Source organism: Mytilus trossulus, chromosome 7 (assembly GCF_036588685.1).
Source record: "Mytilus trossulus isolate FHL-02 chromosome 7, PNRI_Mtr1.1.1.hap1, whole genome shotgun sequence".
In the NCBI taxonomy this organism is placed as follows: Eukaryota; Metazoa; Mollusca; class Bivalvia; order Mytilida; family Mytilidae; genus Mytilus; species Mytilus trossulus.
The window spans coordinates 480,209-495,495 of NC_086379.1; the positions used below are offsets into that span (position 1 = coordinate 480,209).

The 15,287-nt window shown below is 31.2% G+C and overlaps 1 protein-coding gene across 3 annotated transcripts in view; it reads right to left on the reverse strand.

Annotated features, from left to right (window-relative positions):
* Positions 1–15,287, reverse strand: part of LOC134724455 (calcium uniporter protein, mitochondrial-like) — a 53,804-nt gene that overhangs the window by 24,833 nt on the left and 13,684 nt on the right. For all 3 annotated transcript variants that reach the window (XR_010108429.1, XR_010108430.1, XM_063587471.1), the window contains exon 3: positions 6,805–6,975. Coding sequence is in view for 1 of the 3 variants with exons in the window: in XM_063587471.1 (XP_063443541.1) it covers positions 6,805–6,975 (171 nt within the window). In the remaining 2 variants the exon portion in view is untranslated. The remainder of the gene's footprint in view (positions 1–6,804; positions 6,976–15,287) is intronic.

Here is a 15,287-nt window from a genome sequence, read left to right on the forward strand (position 1 = left end):
TGTATAAAGCATTGCAAGGTAATGAGTGATAGGGTCTTGCTTTTGAAATTGAAAAATACAAAGTCCTGTCCTAGCCAAAACGAATCCTGGACCCCACCCAACTCCTTTTACAATTGCCAATGATAGAACTATGTTACGTAATCAAAAACAGACCAAGAAAGAATAAGGTTGTTAACATGATTGCATGTACTGCTTGGCAACTTTGAAATAATACATGTAGATTCTTAGGGCACAAAAAAAGTCATTGTACATGTAGTATTTATTATATCTAATTAGTGATGTACTAAACAGCTCATCAAACTATGGGTTATACAAAAGTCTTAATGAGAAAGTATAGGGTAAAATGAGACAACGAAACATGCTGCATTAATTATGTAAATGAGAGTTACATTAACGATTATGAACATTGCGCAATTGAAGCAAATTTTTGTCTGAAAAGGTTTCATTGATATTTTTATTTGAATGCAAGTAAAATATTACAAGGCTGTTTCTTTGGTTTATCAGACAAATTTTTTCTACATGAAGCTTATATTTACGGCAAAATGCTAAATTGATTCACTCACTTTACTTAACATATATCTGACTGAGTATTTGAGTATTTTGAATTCCTATATTTTTCAAAAACTATTTGTCTAATCATTAATTGATGTGTTTTTTACAAGTGTCATTTTTTTACATGCAAATGTCAATGATAAGGAATTTTGATCTTACAGGTTTTCATTATCGCTCCCCCCACCCCACCCACCCCCCAACCCCCACTCCCAAATCCACTTCTGACTTATATCCAAGGGTCAGTCTTTTTATATATTTCTTAAAAATTGTATGGCTTGAGAGGCAGGTGAATTAACAGAAATTTTTACTGGTCTAAACCTGTTGGCTTATGGCTTGTAGTGAAGATTGCAAAAATTACAAAATGGTGGAGGACCCAGATAAAAAGTTCATTGTTTTACAGTATCACTAGTGGAGCAGATTATTGCTGAAACGTTTCGAAGAACTAATTTCAATTCTGTTTAAGTGTGATTCATCACGTATAACTTAATTTGTGGTTTGTTCTCTGTCTTACTTCTTTTGGCCAATGTGTTGTTTATTTTAATTTACTTTAATTTTGGTTTTTGATTGCCTCCCTTGTAGTTCTCCCACATTTTTTTTAACCAAAAAGTCATCAGGTTTTTACATTTATTGACATTACTATATAAGCTTCTCTATATGCTTATACTATTGGGACTTCTTGATGTGAGTTCTTGGGATCATTGATAAAAGCCTTTGTTCAACTTTTTTTCATAAAAGGTTCTTTTTTGGAAGTATATAGAAGTGAGCTGAGTTCTCCCTTAAGCAATTATATATAGTGATGACACCTTTACGTTTCATATTTGATTTTCTAAAAATTTCTATTTTAACAATTAATCTTAACCCCCTGGTGACATTTTATATAAGAGCAGCACTTTTCCTCGATTCATAAATAAAACTAATGAGTAGTTGAAAGTATCTCTCACATTGATTTCTCAATTAGACAAAAACATCTTCAATTACATTAATTTGATCTTAATATCTCACTGAAAAAAACTCTCCATGATTTTCTACATGAAGGCTCTAATAACACATATAACACATTGAACAGGGATTGTAAAAGCTTCAAAATGTGCTTAATCAGCAGAAATAGAAATTAAGTAGATTGTGAATTATACAGCTGATTTTTCACTGGAATTTACACATGACAGGACTAATGAACTATTACAAATATCACAGAGGTCAATATAACCAAACATTTATTATCATATCACAACACTTGTTAAAAAAATTTACAAGCTTGAAAAAAACATTTCATTGGGTTTGTTGTAAAAATATGTAAAACAATGTTTAAAATTTTCAGACATTACGATTTAAGATTTTATTTGTTAGTGTCCATTTTTGTTTCATTTTGTCATTTGGTTGTTGATAAAAAAATATAAAGACAAACTTGTTCAACGTTTTATCTTTCATGAGATGTCATTTGGCATGACCAAAACTGAACTATCCCACAATAAAGCAAAAGGTTAGAAACATGTTGTCACAAAAATGTGGGTGCACAACCATCTTAAACTTAGGTTTTATCAGGTTCAAGATGGGGTTAAATGAAATAAATTTCAAAGCCCCATTTACATGTATGGCTGTTTTCTGCTTTGGTCAAATTTGTCTATTTGACACTGTGTCACACATTATCCATTTTATTATACTGTTTTCATACAAATTCCTCATACAACTATATAATATATCATATATGACTGTCAATATTGCCAAAGATACTGTAGGTCCAAAAGAGGACATTTATTATATATATAAAAAGTAAAAACACAAAAATACTAAACACCGAGGAAAATTCAAAAAGGAAAGTCCAAAATCAAAAGGCAAAATCAAAAGTCCAAACACATCAAACGAATGGATAACAACAGTGTTATATTCCTGACTAGGTACAGGCATTTTCTAATGTAGAAAATGGTGGATAGAACCTGGTTTTATAGATAGCTAAACCTCTCACTTGTATGACAGTCGCATCAAACCCCATCATATTGTCAACGATGAACAATATATATATGAATGATCACATGTCTGTTCCCATAATGTAAATCTATACTTCCCCTAATTATTATTATATATGCCCCTCATTATTGCCATTCCTTTTAATGACATTTATTATCATATTAGATCTTTACATGTTTCTAGTTTTTGAATAAAAGGTTTGCCCTATATTGCAACTAATTTATTGCCAAAGATATCACAAGTCTAAAAGGCCAATGCATTATAATAAGCATGCACAATAGACTATATATATATATTGCCAAAGATATCATAAGTCTAAAAGGTGGTATTATAATAAGTGCACAGTACTCAGGAAAATAATATATCATAAGTCTAAAAGGTGGTATTATAATAAGTGCACAGTACTCAGGAAAATAATATATCAACTGTTAGTTTCATAAATAAATACAAACATCTACCATGAAAATCAAATTAACTTTATGTTACGATTTCTCCTGAATAGAAATAAATCATTGTGCTCCCCTAATAAACACTTCTGTCCTAATGAGAAAGGTTCCGTAGCGGAATCAAGATTGGCTACTTAAGGTAAGAGACCGTCATTTGATTACTGTTTTTGTAGTCTTGTCACACTCCCTGTTATGGGTTTACAAGGAGGTTTTCATTTTCTATTGTTATGCCATCTATCAACATCTCAGAAGAAATCAGTAGAATTGTTAAGATGAAGAAAAGATGATAAAGCCTGGATCAATTTGATTAACAGGTTTTTTAGTCTTAAGAGATTCATGAAGATTATGTATGATAAACTACTAGCTAAAAGACTGTAACATTGGTTCAATTTAAAACGTAATTCAACAAAATTGCCTCATTTCTTCTCCAGTAAAATTTCAAATATAACTTTATAATTCAAGATTTGCTAAATCTATATTTGCATGAAACCTTTGATCTGATTAATAAACTAAGTGGCTCTTTAGCTAGAAGTCAAAATAGGGCCTTCATCCTTGATCCTATTAAGCACAAAACTCCCTATAGCTTCATTCCCACATGGCAGGTGCCCTCAACCTCAATCTTAATTGATAAACTAAGTGGCTCTTTAGCTGGAAGTCACAATTTGTCCTTCATCCTTGATCCTATTAAGCCCACAACTCCCTATAGCTTCATTCCCACATGGCAGGTGCCCTCAACCTCAATCTTAATTGATAAACTAAGTGGCTCTTTAGCTGGAAGTCACAATTTGTCCTTCATCCTTGATCCTATTAAGCCCACAACTCCCTATAGCTTCATCCCCACATGGCAGGTGCCCTCAACCTCAATCTTAATTGATAAACTAAGTGGCTCTTTAGCTGGAAGTCACAATTTGTCCTTCATCCTTGATCCTATTAAGCCCACAACTCCCTATAGCTTCATTCCCACATGGCAGGTGCCCTCAACCTCAATCTTAATTGATAAACTAAGTGGCTCTTTAGCTGGAAGTCACAATTTGTCCTTCATCCTTGATCCTATTAAGCCCACAACTCCTATAAGCTTCATTCCCACATGGCAGGTGCCCTCAACCTCAATCTTATAATTGCCTATAGGATTATCAGCTTTGCAGCCAAGGGTCATGGCTCTTTCTAAGCATTTGGCTTCCTCGATCAATATAAACTTATCGCAATAAAAAAACACAATTGTGCTTAAAGTGGCTTTCAAGAACAACAAAAAAATAATCAATCAATTAATCAAACCCTTTAACTTCAAAACAACTCTAAGAATCGGTTTGGAGGGATTTTTTTGCTGAATTTCAAACCAAAGTCTTACTTTCATTTTCAGAGTATTATGATTTTTATGTGAATAGTTGTCTCTAGAATAATCAACATCTCCGCTATTTCATATTAAGGTTAAGTTTCACTCTATCTAGAGAGAAACAATAGCTTTTGTAACCATACTTTTTCATAAATCCAGTGTAACAAGTTGCATGTTTTACAGATTTGGTTTTAAAACCAGAATTTCAAACCTGACTTTATAAATTTTCTCCTAACAAACTACATTTTGTAAATTACAACTGAAATTACTCCTTTCAACCAAATATCTGCAATGTAATTGGATTTTTATTTTACTAAATAAGGTTTCTATACTATTCTCGATCAAACTTCAATTTCCCTGTAAGAAATTGTGCAACTTCAATGTAATTAAATTGAAGTGATTTCAAATTAGATTTATCAAAATGAGTTTCATTTCAATTTGTAAGACAGTCAAGTCATCATGATAGGTTCAGGTATCTATAGGTTTGTTAGTGTAGTGTTCTGATGTAGTTTTTGAACTGTATTCTTTGCTTTTAGAGTTTCAAAAATCAGCACATTGATGAATTGATAAATCTTTTAACATAAATAAAATTGAGTGGTGAATGTGTCAAAGAGACAACAACCCAACCATAGAATTAGTAATTAATAAGTACTAGTAATAAAATCTCTTTTCAAAAACTTTAACACAATTATCTCCCTTTCAATTGGTTGTCCTTTATGTTCACCACAAATGTGACCTACCGAATAAGACTATTTACCGGATTTGTATAATAACATGAGCAACACAACAAGTGCCACATGTGGAGAAGGATCTGTTTTCCCTCCTAGAAAACCTGAGATCAACCCCAATTTTTGATTTTTTTCTTAATTAACATAATGACAAAGTTACAGCTATGCATAGGAACTATTTAATTCTAAATATGCACTTCTTTCTTGTATGTTCTTTCTGACTGGGTCTGAATTAGTATTTCAATACCTATAGGAAATCATCCAGGACATCCTTAAAATCCATGAAATATTTGCCACAGGACTATAATCAATCAATCATCCTTTAGGGAAGGTTGTTATATCTAGCACAAATGATAGAATTTATTAGGAAGAGATATTTATAGAAATTATAGTATTTTTAATTGATATATTTGTACATCAGAATTAACCCTATATCTAAAGTTTCTAAACACAAATAATTTGAGAACTTTACTGAAACAATTTTAATCAGATAAATATTCTGGCCATTCAAATTCCTTGAACATCTTCCCAACCTCACATTTTTAATTTAGAAACATTGTAATTTAAAAACATGTATTGAATTTCTAAATCTCCTGGGATTTGTGTTGCATGTGCCTAACATTTCCACCAAAGAATTCATTAATACTCCGTTACAGAATCAACTATTTATATAAGCCATGTGACAAGACAGGCCTGATGGATGAAACAATCAAATGTAATACATTCTCGTAATGACATCTCATTTCCCTCTTAATAACCAGCTTTAAAATCTATCAATAACAGTCAATATATCCCTATTGTAATACATCCTGTTTCCATCTGACAATAATTCTACTAAACAGTGTACAATTAAGGGGCAGTAACTCCATTGCTGCAACTGTATATGGTCTTTCTGATCTATAACTGGCAAGAAAATATTCATCAATCTATATTGATCCTTATACCAACATCGTTATACATCCTGTTTTGTTTCCATCTGACAATAAATCTACTAAACAGTGTACAATTAAGGGGCAGTAACTCCATTGCTGCAACTGTATATTGTCTATTTTCTTACTTCTCTATAACTGGCAAGAAAATATTCATCAATCTATATTGATCCTTATACCAACATCGTTATACATCCTGTTTTGTTTCCGTCTGACAGTAATTCTTCTAAACAGTGCACAATAAAGGGAAGTAACTCTATTTTAATAACTATATGTTGTCTCGTCTCTTCTCATTCTTGGTCAAGCAAATATACATCAATCTAGATTGCACTATATCTATATTGTTATTTATATTCTGTCCTGTTTTCATTTGAAATTCAATCTAATGTGTTAAAAATAGAATTTCTAAGGGCAGTAACTCTATTTCAAAATCCTATATTGTTTCATTTCTAGAAAATATTTATCTATAAAAGTCTTATAATATCAAAATTGTAATATATATCCTGATTTTTTTCAGTCTGACAATAAATCTACAAACACTGTAAAATAATGGGCAATAACTGTAACTATATTTTCTCATTTCTTCCTACTCACTAAAGCCAGAAATATTCATCAAAATAGATTGATGAATATTATCAACATAGTGATTTGTATTATATCCTATCTTGTTTTCATCTTTTAAAAATATAATCTATTTCTAACACTGCACTTTTAAGGGGCAGTATCTCTATCTTTATTATCAGTTATTAACATTTTTAAGTAGAAAAATAAAAAAAATATATATCAAGGGCAGTAACTCTTATATTAAAAATTATACAATTCCTGCAAATTTTATAAAACTATCTTCTTACCCTCTGTAAATATAGCTGCTCTATCAATTCCACCATCCTCTTCTTTCAGAAATGACAGGAATTTACCAACTGTATGTGTCACTGGTTTCATTGTAAATTCACAACTTTGTCGTCTGGACGGTAAAGGCACTGAAAACACCGGCAATCCATCTCTATATACAACTGTAGCTTCTGTAAAAAATATAAGTCATTTAGGAAACTTGGTAGTGCTGAATTTGATTGTCTCTATTGGTATTTATTCACAACTAGACCCTTGTTAGTTGAGAGATTTATTCACAACTAGACCCTTGTTGGTTTAGAGTTTTATTCACAATAAGACCCTTGTTGGTTTAGAGTTTTATTCACAAAAAGACCCTTGTTGGTTTAGAGTTTTATTCACAATAAGACCCTTGTTGGTTTAGAGTTTTATTCATAACTAGACCCTTGTTGGTTTAGAGTTTTATTCACAATAAGACCCTTGTTGATTAAGAGTTTTATTCACAACTAGACCCTTGTTGATTAAGAGTTTAATTCACAACTAGACCCTTGTTGGTTTAGAGTTTTATTCACAACTAGACCCTTGTTGGTTTAGAGTTTAATTCACAATAAGACCCTTGTTGGTTTAGAGTTTTATTCACAATAAGACCCTTGTTGGTTTAGAGTTTTATTCACAACTAGACCCTTGTTGGTTTAGAGTTTTATTCACAACTAGACCCTTGTTGGTTTAGAGTTTTATTCACAACTAGACCCTTGTTGATTAAGAGTTTTATTCACAACTAGACCCTTGTTGGTTTAGAGTTTAATTCACAACTAGACCCTTGTTGGTTTAGAGTTTTATTCACAATAAGACCCTTGTTGGTTTAGAGTTTTATTCATATCTAGACCCTTGTTGGTTTAGAGTTTTATTCACAACTAGACCCTTGTTGGTTTTGAGTTTTATTCACAACTAGACCCTTGTTGGTTTAGAGTTTTATTCACAACTAGGCCCTTGTTGGTTTAGAGTTTTATTCACAACTAGACCCTTGTTGGTTTAGAGTTTTATTCACAACTAGACCCTTGTTGGTTTAGAGTTTAATTCACAATAAGACCCTTGTTGGTTTAGAGTTTTATTCACAATAAGACCCTTGTTGGTTTAGAGTTTTATTCACAACTAGACCCTTGTTGATTAAGAGTTTTATTCACAACTAGACCCTTGTTGGTTTAGAGTTTTATTCACAACTAGACCCTTGTTGGTTTAGAGTTTAATTCACAACTAGACCCTTGTTGGTTTAGAGTTTTATTCACAATAAGACCCTTGTTGGTTTAGAGTTTTATTCATATCTAGACCCTTGTTGGTTTAGAGTTTTATTCACAACTAGACCCTTGTTGGTTTTGAGTTTTATTCACAACTAGACCCTTGTTGGTTTAGAGTTTAATTCACAACTAGACCCTTGTTGGTTTAGAGTTTTATTCACAATAAGACCCTTGTTGGTTTAGAGTTTTATTCACAACTAGACCCTTGTTGGTTTAGAGTTTTATTCACAATAAGACCCTTGTTGGTTTAGAGTTTTATTCACAACTAGACCCTTGTTGGTTTAGAGTTTTATTCACAACTAGACACTTGTTGATTAAGAGTTTTATTCACAAGTAGACCCTTGTTGGTTTAGAGTTTTATTCACAACTAGACCCTTGTTGGTTTAGAGTTTAATTCACAATAAGACCCTTGTTGGTTTAGAGTTTTATTCAAAATAAGACCCTTGTTGGTTTAGAGTTTTATTCACAACTAGACCCTTGTTGGTTTAGAGTTTTATTCACAATAAGACCCTTGTTGGTTTAGAGTTTTATTCATATCTAGACCCTTGTTGGTTTAGAGTTTTATTCACAACTAGACCCTTGTTGGTTTAGAGTTTTATTCACAATAAGACCCTTGTTGGTTTAGAGTCTTATTCACAATTAGACCCTTGTTGGTTTAGAGTTTTATTCACAACTAGACCCTTGTTGATTAAGAGTTTTATTCACAATAAGACCCTTGTTGGTTTAGAGTTTCATTCACAATAAGACCCTTGTTGGTTTAGAGTTTTATTCACAATAAGACCCTTGTTGGTTTAGAGTTTTATTCATATCTAGACCCTTGTTGGTTTAGAGTTTTATTCACAATAAGACCCTTGTTGGTTTAGAGTCTTATTCACAATTAGACCCTTGTTGGTTTAGAGTTTTATTCACAACTAGACCCTTGTTGATTAAGAGTTTTATTCACAACTAGACCCTTGTTGGTTTAGAGTTTTATTCACAACTAGACCCTTGTTGGTTTAGAGTTTAATTCACAACTAGACCCTTGTTGGTTTAGAGTTTTATTCACAATAAGACCCTTGTTGGTTTAGAGTTTTATTCATATCTAGACCCTTGTTGGTTTAGAGTTTTATTCACATCTAGACCCTTGCTGGTTTAGAGTTTTATTCACAACTAGACCCTTGTTGGTTTAGAGTTTAATTCACAACTAGACCCTTGTTGGTTTAGAGTTTTATTCACAATAAGACCCTTGTTGGTTTAGAGTTTTATTCATATCTAGACCCTTGTTGGTTTAGAGTTTTATTCACAACTAGACCCTTGTTGGTTTAGAGTTTTATTCACAATAAGACCCTTGTTGGTTTAGAGTTTTATTCACAACTAGACCCTTGTTGGTTTAGAGTTTAATTCACAACTAGACCCTTGTTGGTTTAGAGTTTTATTCACAATAAGACCCTTGTTGGTTTAGAGTTTTATTCATATCTAGACCCTTGTTGGTTTAGAGTTTTATTCACAACTAGACCCTTGCTGGTTTAGAGTTTTATTCACAACTAGACCCTTGTTGGTTTAGAGTTTAATTCACAACTAGACCCTTGTTGGTTTAGAGTTTTATTCACAATAAGACCCTTGTTGGTTTAGAGTTTTATTCATATCTAGACCCTTGTTGGTTTAGAGTTTTATTCACAACTAGACCCTTGTTGGTTTAGAGTTTAATTCACAACTAGACCCTTGTTGGTTTAGAGTTTTATTCACAATAAGACCCTTGTTGGTTTAGAGTTTTATTCACAACTAGACCCTTGTTGGTTTAGAGTTTTATTCACAATAAGACCCTTGTTGGTTTAGAGTTTTATTCACAACAACCCTTGTTGGTTTAGAGTTTTATTCACAACTAGACCCTTGTTGATTAAGAGTTTTATTCACAACTAGACCCTTGTTGGTTTGAGTTTTATTCACAACTAGACCCTTGTTGGTTTAGAGTTTAATTCACAATAAGACCCTTGTTGGTTTAGAGTTTTATTCACAATAAGACCCTTGTTGGTTTAGAGTTTTATTCACAACTAGACCCTTGTTGGTTTAGAGTTTTATTCACAATAAGACCCTTGTTGGTTTAGAGTTTTATTCATATCTAGACCCTTGTTGGTTTAGAGTTTTATTCACAACTAGACCCTTGTTGGTTTAGAGTTTAATTCACAACTAGACCCTTGTTGGTTTAGAGTCTTATTCACAATTAGACCCTTGTTGGTTTAGAGTTTAATTGACAACAAGACCCTTGTTGATTAAGAGTTTTATTCACAACTATTCTTTCTTTAGTTTGCCCTTTCCAAATGTAATTCTTTGCTTTGTCATTTCCTTTGCACTTTCCCAATTTATATTCTTTTCTTTTCCATGTCCTTCCACAAATTACTAATTAAATGCCCTATCTCAGCCCAATATCCCACTGACAGTGCTCTCATTCAGCTCACATTGTCACTGAGCTTAAGTTGACTTGTAAAGGTGTATTGAACTTTCCCCATTATTTCTTAATGATTATAACAACATACATCTAACAATGATAGCACAATATCTATTTATGTCCACACTTATACTATAATTATTATATATTTAATTGATCCAACTTTTTGTGTACTATACATATGTGGATATCTATTTTTCTTTTTTTCTTTTTGGGCTGCTTGTTTGTTATCTATATCAACCACACTTGCAATAAAATGCATTAGTATTAAAAAAAAACTACATACTATAGATTCTTTATCTACGTATTCTTTAAGAACTTAAATAGTTCTCGTTTAACTTTTTTTTTTTTTATCTCATTGTTTGTATTGTATTATGAAAAAATTATTGATGTTGTAATGTTTATGTCCTTTGGGGCCCATAATTGGAAAATAAAATATCTTATCTTATCTTATCTTATCTTATACTAGTAATAGGAAATAATGGGAAGTGATATTGACAAAGTCCTATTGTACATTTCTGCAGATATTGTAGTATGATACTAGAAAAGTAGTATACAATTTAAATAGAAAAATGTTATCCTGTACTACATATAATTATATAATTCATTTTTTATACATTTTAAAATTTCAGACTGAAATTATAACAACCTGCTGGTCTTAATTGTTATTGCATTACCACATTTAGTTCAAACGATAATTATGGTTGGATCCCAAAAGAAGAGTTTAAACAGGAAAATACTGTCTGCTTCTGTGACCAACAATGTATTGACTTTATAAATCAACAGCTAACATGATTTGTGACAAAATTAATAAAACATGATAAAAACCATGGAATAAACATGTACAAATGACATCTAGAGCTGTACGACATGTCTACCTGTGCTTTGTTCATTTGTGACCTTTTTTAATATATTTGATCAGTGGATGTAAATGTTTGATTTCAGTTAATTATTTGCTAAGTGTGTCTTTTAATCTATTTTTTCTAAATAAAAATTTGTAAGGGTTCCACGGAACCCAGTGTCTCGCCTACTTTTGCTGTAAATCGAGGGCTCAACAAAAATGACGAAAAAAAAGAATAAAAATGTTCCTCTTGATATCATCTTATGATTGTAAGAAGCTTCTGTCTAAGTTTGGTAAAAATCTAGGATAGTTTATAAATCTAATGAATGTTTTGAAAACTTAAACTGCAAACTGTATGTAATGTTAACTTAAAGAAAATCTAAGTCCATTTAAAAATAAAATACAGAAAAAATGAAGTTATCTTTTTACAAAATTTACTTCTGGATACTATTTTATGATCATAAATAAGCTTCTGTCCAAGTTTGGTACACACCCAAGATAGTTTAAGAAAGTTATTAAAATTTTAAAAACTTTAACCACAGAGTGAATGTAATGTTTTCCTGCAGAAAAACTAAGTCCATTTAAAAGTAAAATACGGAAAAAATGGATTTATATTTTTACAAAATTTACTTCTGGATACTATCTTATGATCATAAACAAGCTTCTGTCCAAGTTTGGTACAAACCCAGGATAGTTTAAGAAAGTTATTAAAATTCTAAAAACTTTAACCACAGAGTGAATGTTATATTTCCCCGCAGAAAAAACTAAGTCTATTTATAAGTAAAATACGGACAAAATGGAATTTTATTTTTACAAAAATTACTTCTGGATACTATCATATGATCATAAACAAGCCTCTGTCCAAGTTTGGTAGAAATCCAGTATAGTTTAAAAAAGTTATTAAAATTTCAAAAACTTTAACCACAGAGTGAATATTTGTTGACGGCGCCGCCGCCGATGGAATGTAGGATCGCTTAGTCTCGCTTTTTCGACTAAAGTCGAAGGTTTGACAAAAAGTGAAGCATCTATTTACAATTTTCCCTTTTAAAAATGTAATTCTCCAAAACTACAGGAACTTTAAATGTAAAAGTCATCATTCTTGGGAAAACTTAATCAGCGCAGGTTGTTATGTTAAATTAATGTGAAGTAATCAAGAACTTGTTTGCTTTTCATCAAAGAATCAATCTTTCAGCATGCACTTTATCATGACAAATACAGAGGAATCTTTCCTTTATGTTTATCAAGTTATGCAACATGATGAAATCTATCCTTTAATCATCATGCATTGCAGGGTTCATTCACAAATTGGCATTTTATGTAAACAATATTGAGCTGTATTCCCTGCCAATGTTTATGTTGCCAGCTCATTATTGCAATTATGATAAATGTGAACTAAGATAACTTCTAAGTAACGTTCTAAATCTTTGGTATAACTACATGTACCAAACATTTATCTAGTTTTATCTGGCAACAAAATACGGCTACTGGTGATTTTTCTGGCTCTAACTTTTTAGGAGCCAGACCAGCCCCTGTTAGGGGGTTCCAAGACCGCAAAATAGTCTCTTTGACAAAATACTATCTCCATTTCCATTCTTTCATACTTGAACTTCTGATTGAAAATGTGTAGTACAAGACTTTTCAAACTTATATTGAACAATTTTGCATATAAACATGATAAACTCAGGTCATGCAAACTATTTTTTTAAATTTCAATTGAAAATTCCATGCTAAGTAACCGGAAATATTTCAAAACTACTTATTGATCAGTCAATAAAAACTGTTGGTTTTTATATATACATGGTATCTCACTTTTCTTGAGAAAAAAAATTGTCAGAAAATTGAATTATTCGATCGTCATCTGAATGGAAACCATTATGATTGAGCAGAGTCAATTTACCTCAAGGCTAAAACAAACAATTATTTTATATAATTGACTGAGCAATTAATAATTCATCTATAATAATCAATAACTTGCAGGTTGTTATTTTCAAATAAAACATATAGAAATGGTTTCAGTATAATTAATAGTGCATGAAGCTAATTTAAAAAAAAAACAATTTCTCTCTAGTCTTTGTTTCATTTACAAGGTCAAAGACTTGTCAGATTGGACTGGAATTGGAATATAAATGAGTGTAGACCATAAAATTTAAATATATTTTTCAACATTTCTGAAATTTTTCCATAAAATCAATATCTTATACAATGCCACATGTTACTGTACAAGGGTTTCTTTTACAATAATGCAAGTTTTACATACTTTCGTGAAATATTTATTAACTTCTTGTCAAAAGACAATATTTTTGACAATATATTCTTTGATTCCATCAAAATTATGGCTTTTGTTTAATTAAATGTTAATGAAGTGAAACGTACTAAGCCTCCACATTTTGAATCTTTTTTCCTTAGATTGACATGTTCTCATTTTTCTATCATTGTTTTGAATGAAAACTTACAATTTAAAGTTTTTTAGTGATGTTCATGTTGCTCATTCTTAGTTTTCTGTGTTGTGTTTTGTGTACTGTTGTTTGTTTGACTTTTTCTTTTACAGCTACATAAATATCCAAATTTTATTTCAACTTAAAATTTGAATGTACCTTTGGTATTTTTAACCTCTCTTGTTTGCAATCTTTCTGGACGAAGTATAAGTTAGCAATCTTTCTTGACTTGAACGTTGTGTGCAGATTTACAAATATGGTAGTGACTAATAATATAAGTGTATTATGAATTTTATTCATGTACTATTACAGACTTGATAATACAAGTGAACTAGTAGATTCAGAGGTTGTTGTTGGTTGCTATTTCCCATATAGCTATTTTTGTTTATTGTTTTCATGCAATTAATTTTCTCTTTTGAAATGTGCGACAGTTTCTTATGAAGGGCCCTTTTGTACTTCACTATATTATTTGTTTGCTCATTATTGAAGGTTGAACCTTTCGCTTAATTATAATATAGTTGTTATTTAACATCCTCATCTTACAGTACTAAGTATCAGATTTCAAATGAAAATTATAGAAGGTTTTAATAGGTGTACCATTTTACATGTCACATTTGACGCAGAATTGGTAACTCCCCTTATATTTGTTGGATCTACAGAAATTCTTAAGTTAACCTGCACCTTCAATGGAAACAAGTTGAGAATATAATTACAAATCATCTGCCATCAATACCTGATTCCACTTGTATCCAATTACGAGCCGTCAGAACTGAAATCCTTATCGTACAACGTACTTAAGAAAACTTATTATATTTCCTTTCGTTTTTTTTTTATCCCTGATCATTTATCAAAGTTAAGTTAAAATCGATAAAGTTCAATAACATGGTAATAATGCTGTTTGTATGGATTCAATATCAGACAATATCAGGTTATGCAATACAAGAAATATTTCTATTACATCATCCTTAAAACATATCTCTTGTAATGGCTTTCTGAGCCTCCCTCCCACTCATTTAATCCCAAATAAAGCCGTAATTCAACAAAAATAGTTAGGAAAGAAGATTAGTTTGTAAAAGTTAGCTCATAATTCTTCGTTAAAAGTTAATGTTCACGCTGAGATTTGTTTGTTTGATCCTGTAAACAAATCTGCAGCAACTCTATATTAGATAAGGCAACGGTTTAATGCTTTAGAAAGTTATTCAGTGAAATCATTCTAACAGTACATTAGTTAATTACATTGCAAACACAACATTTGTTAGGCTGCTTCAAATAATGTTAACTGCTATGGTGGTCTCATTACAGAAGTCCCTTGCTTTACAGTATATTCTACAAATCGTCAATTATTCCATTAATAAAGGGACATTACTCAAAAGCTGTGACTTAGTGAGACCCATCAAATTTTAATTGATCCGTATTTAGTGACATAATTAAGCATTTGTTTCACAATATTGAGTTGAGACAAAAACAAATTTGCTATTTTTTTCCATTTATAAACTAAAAAGGGCATAAA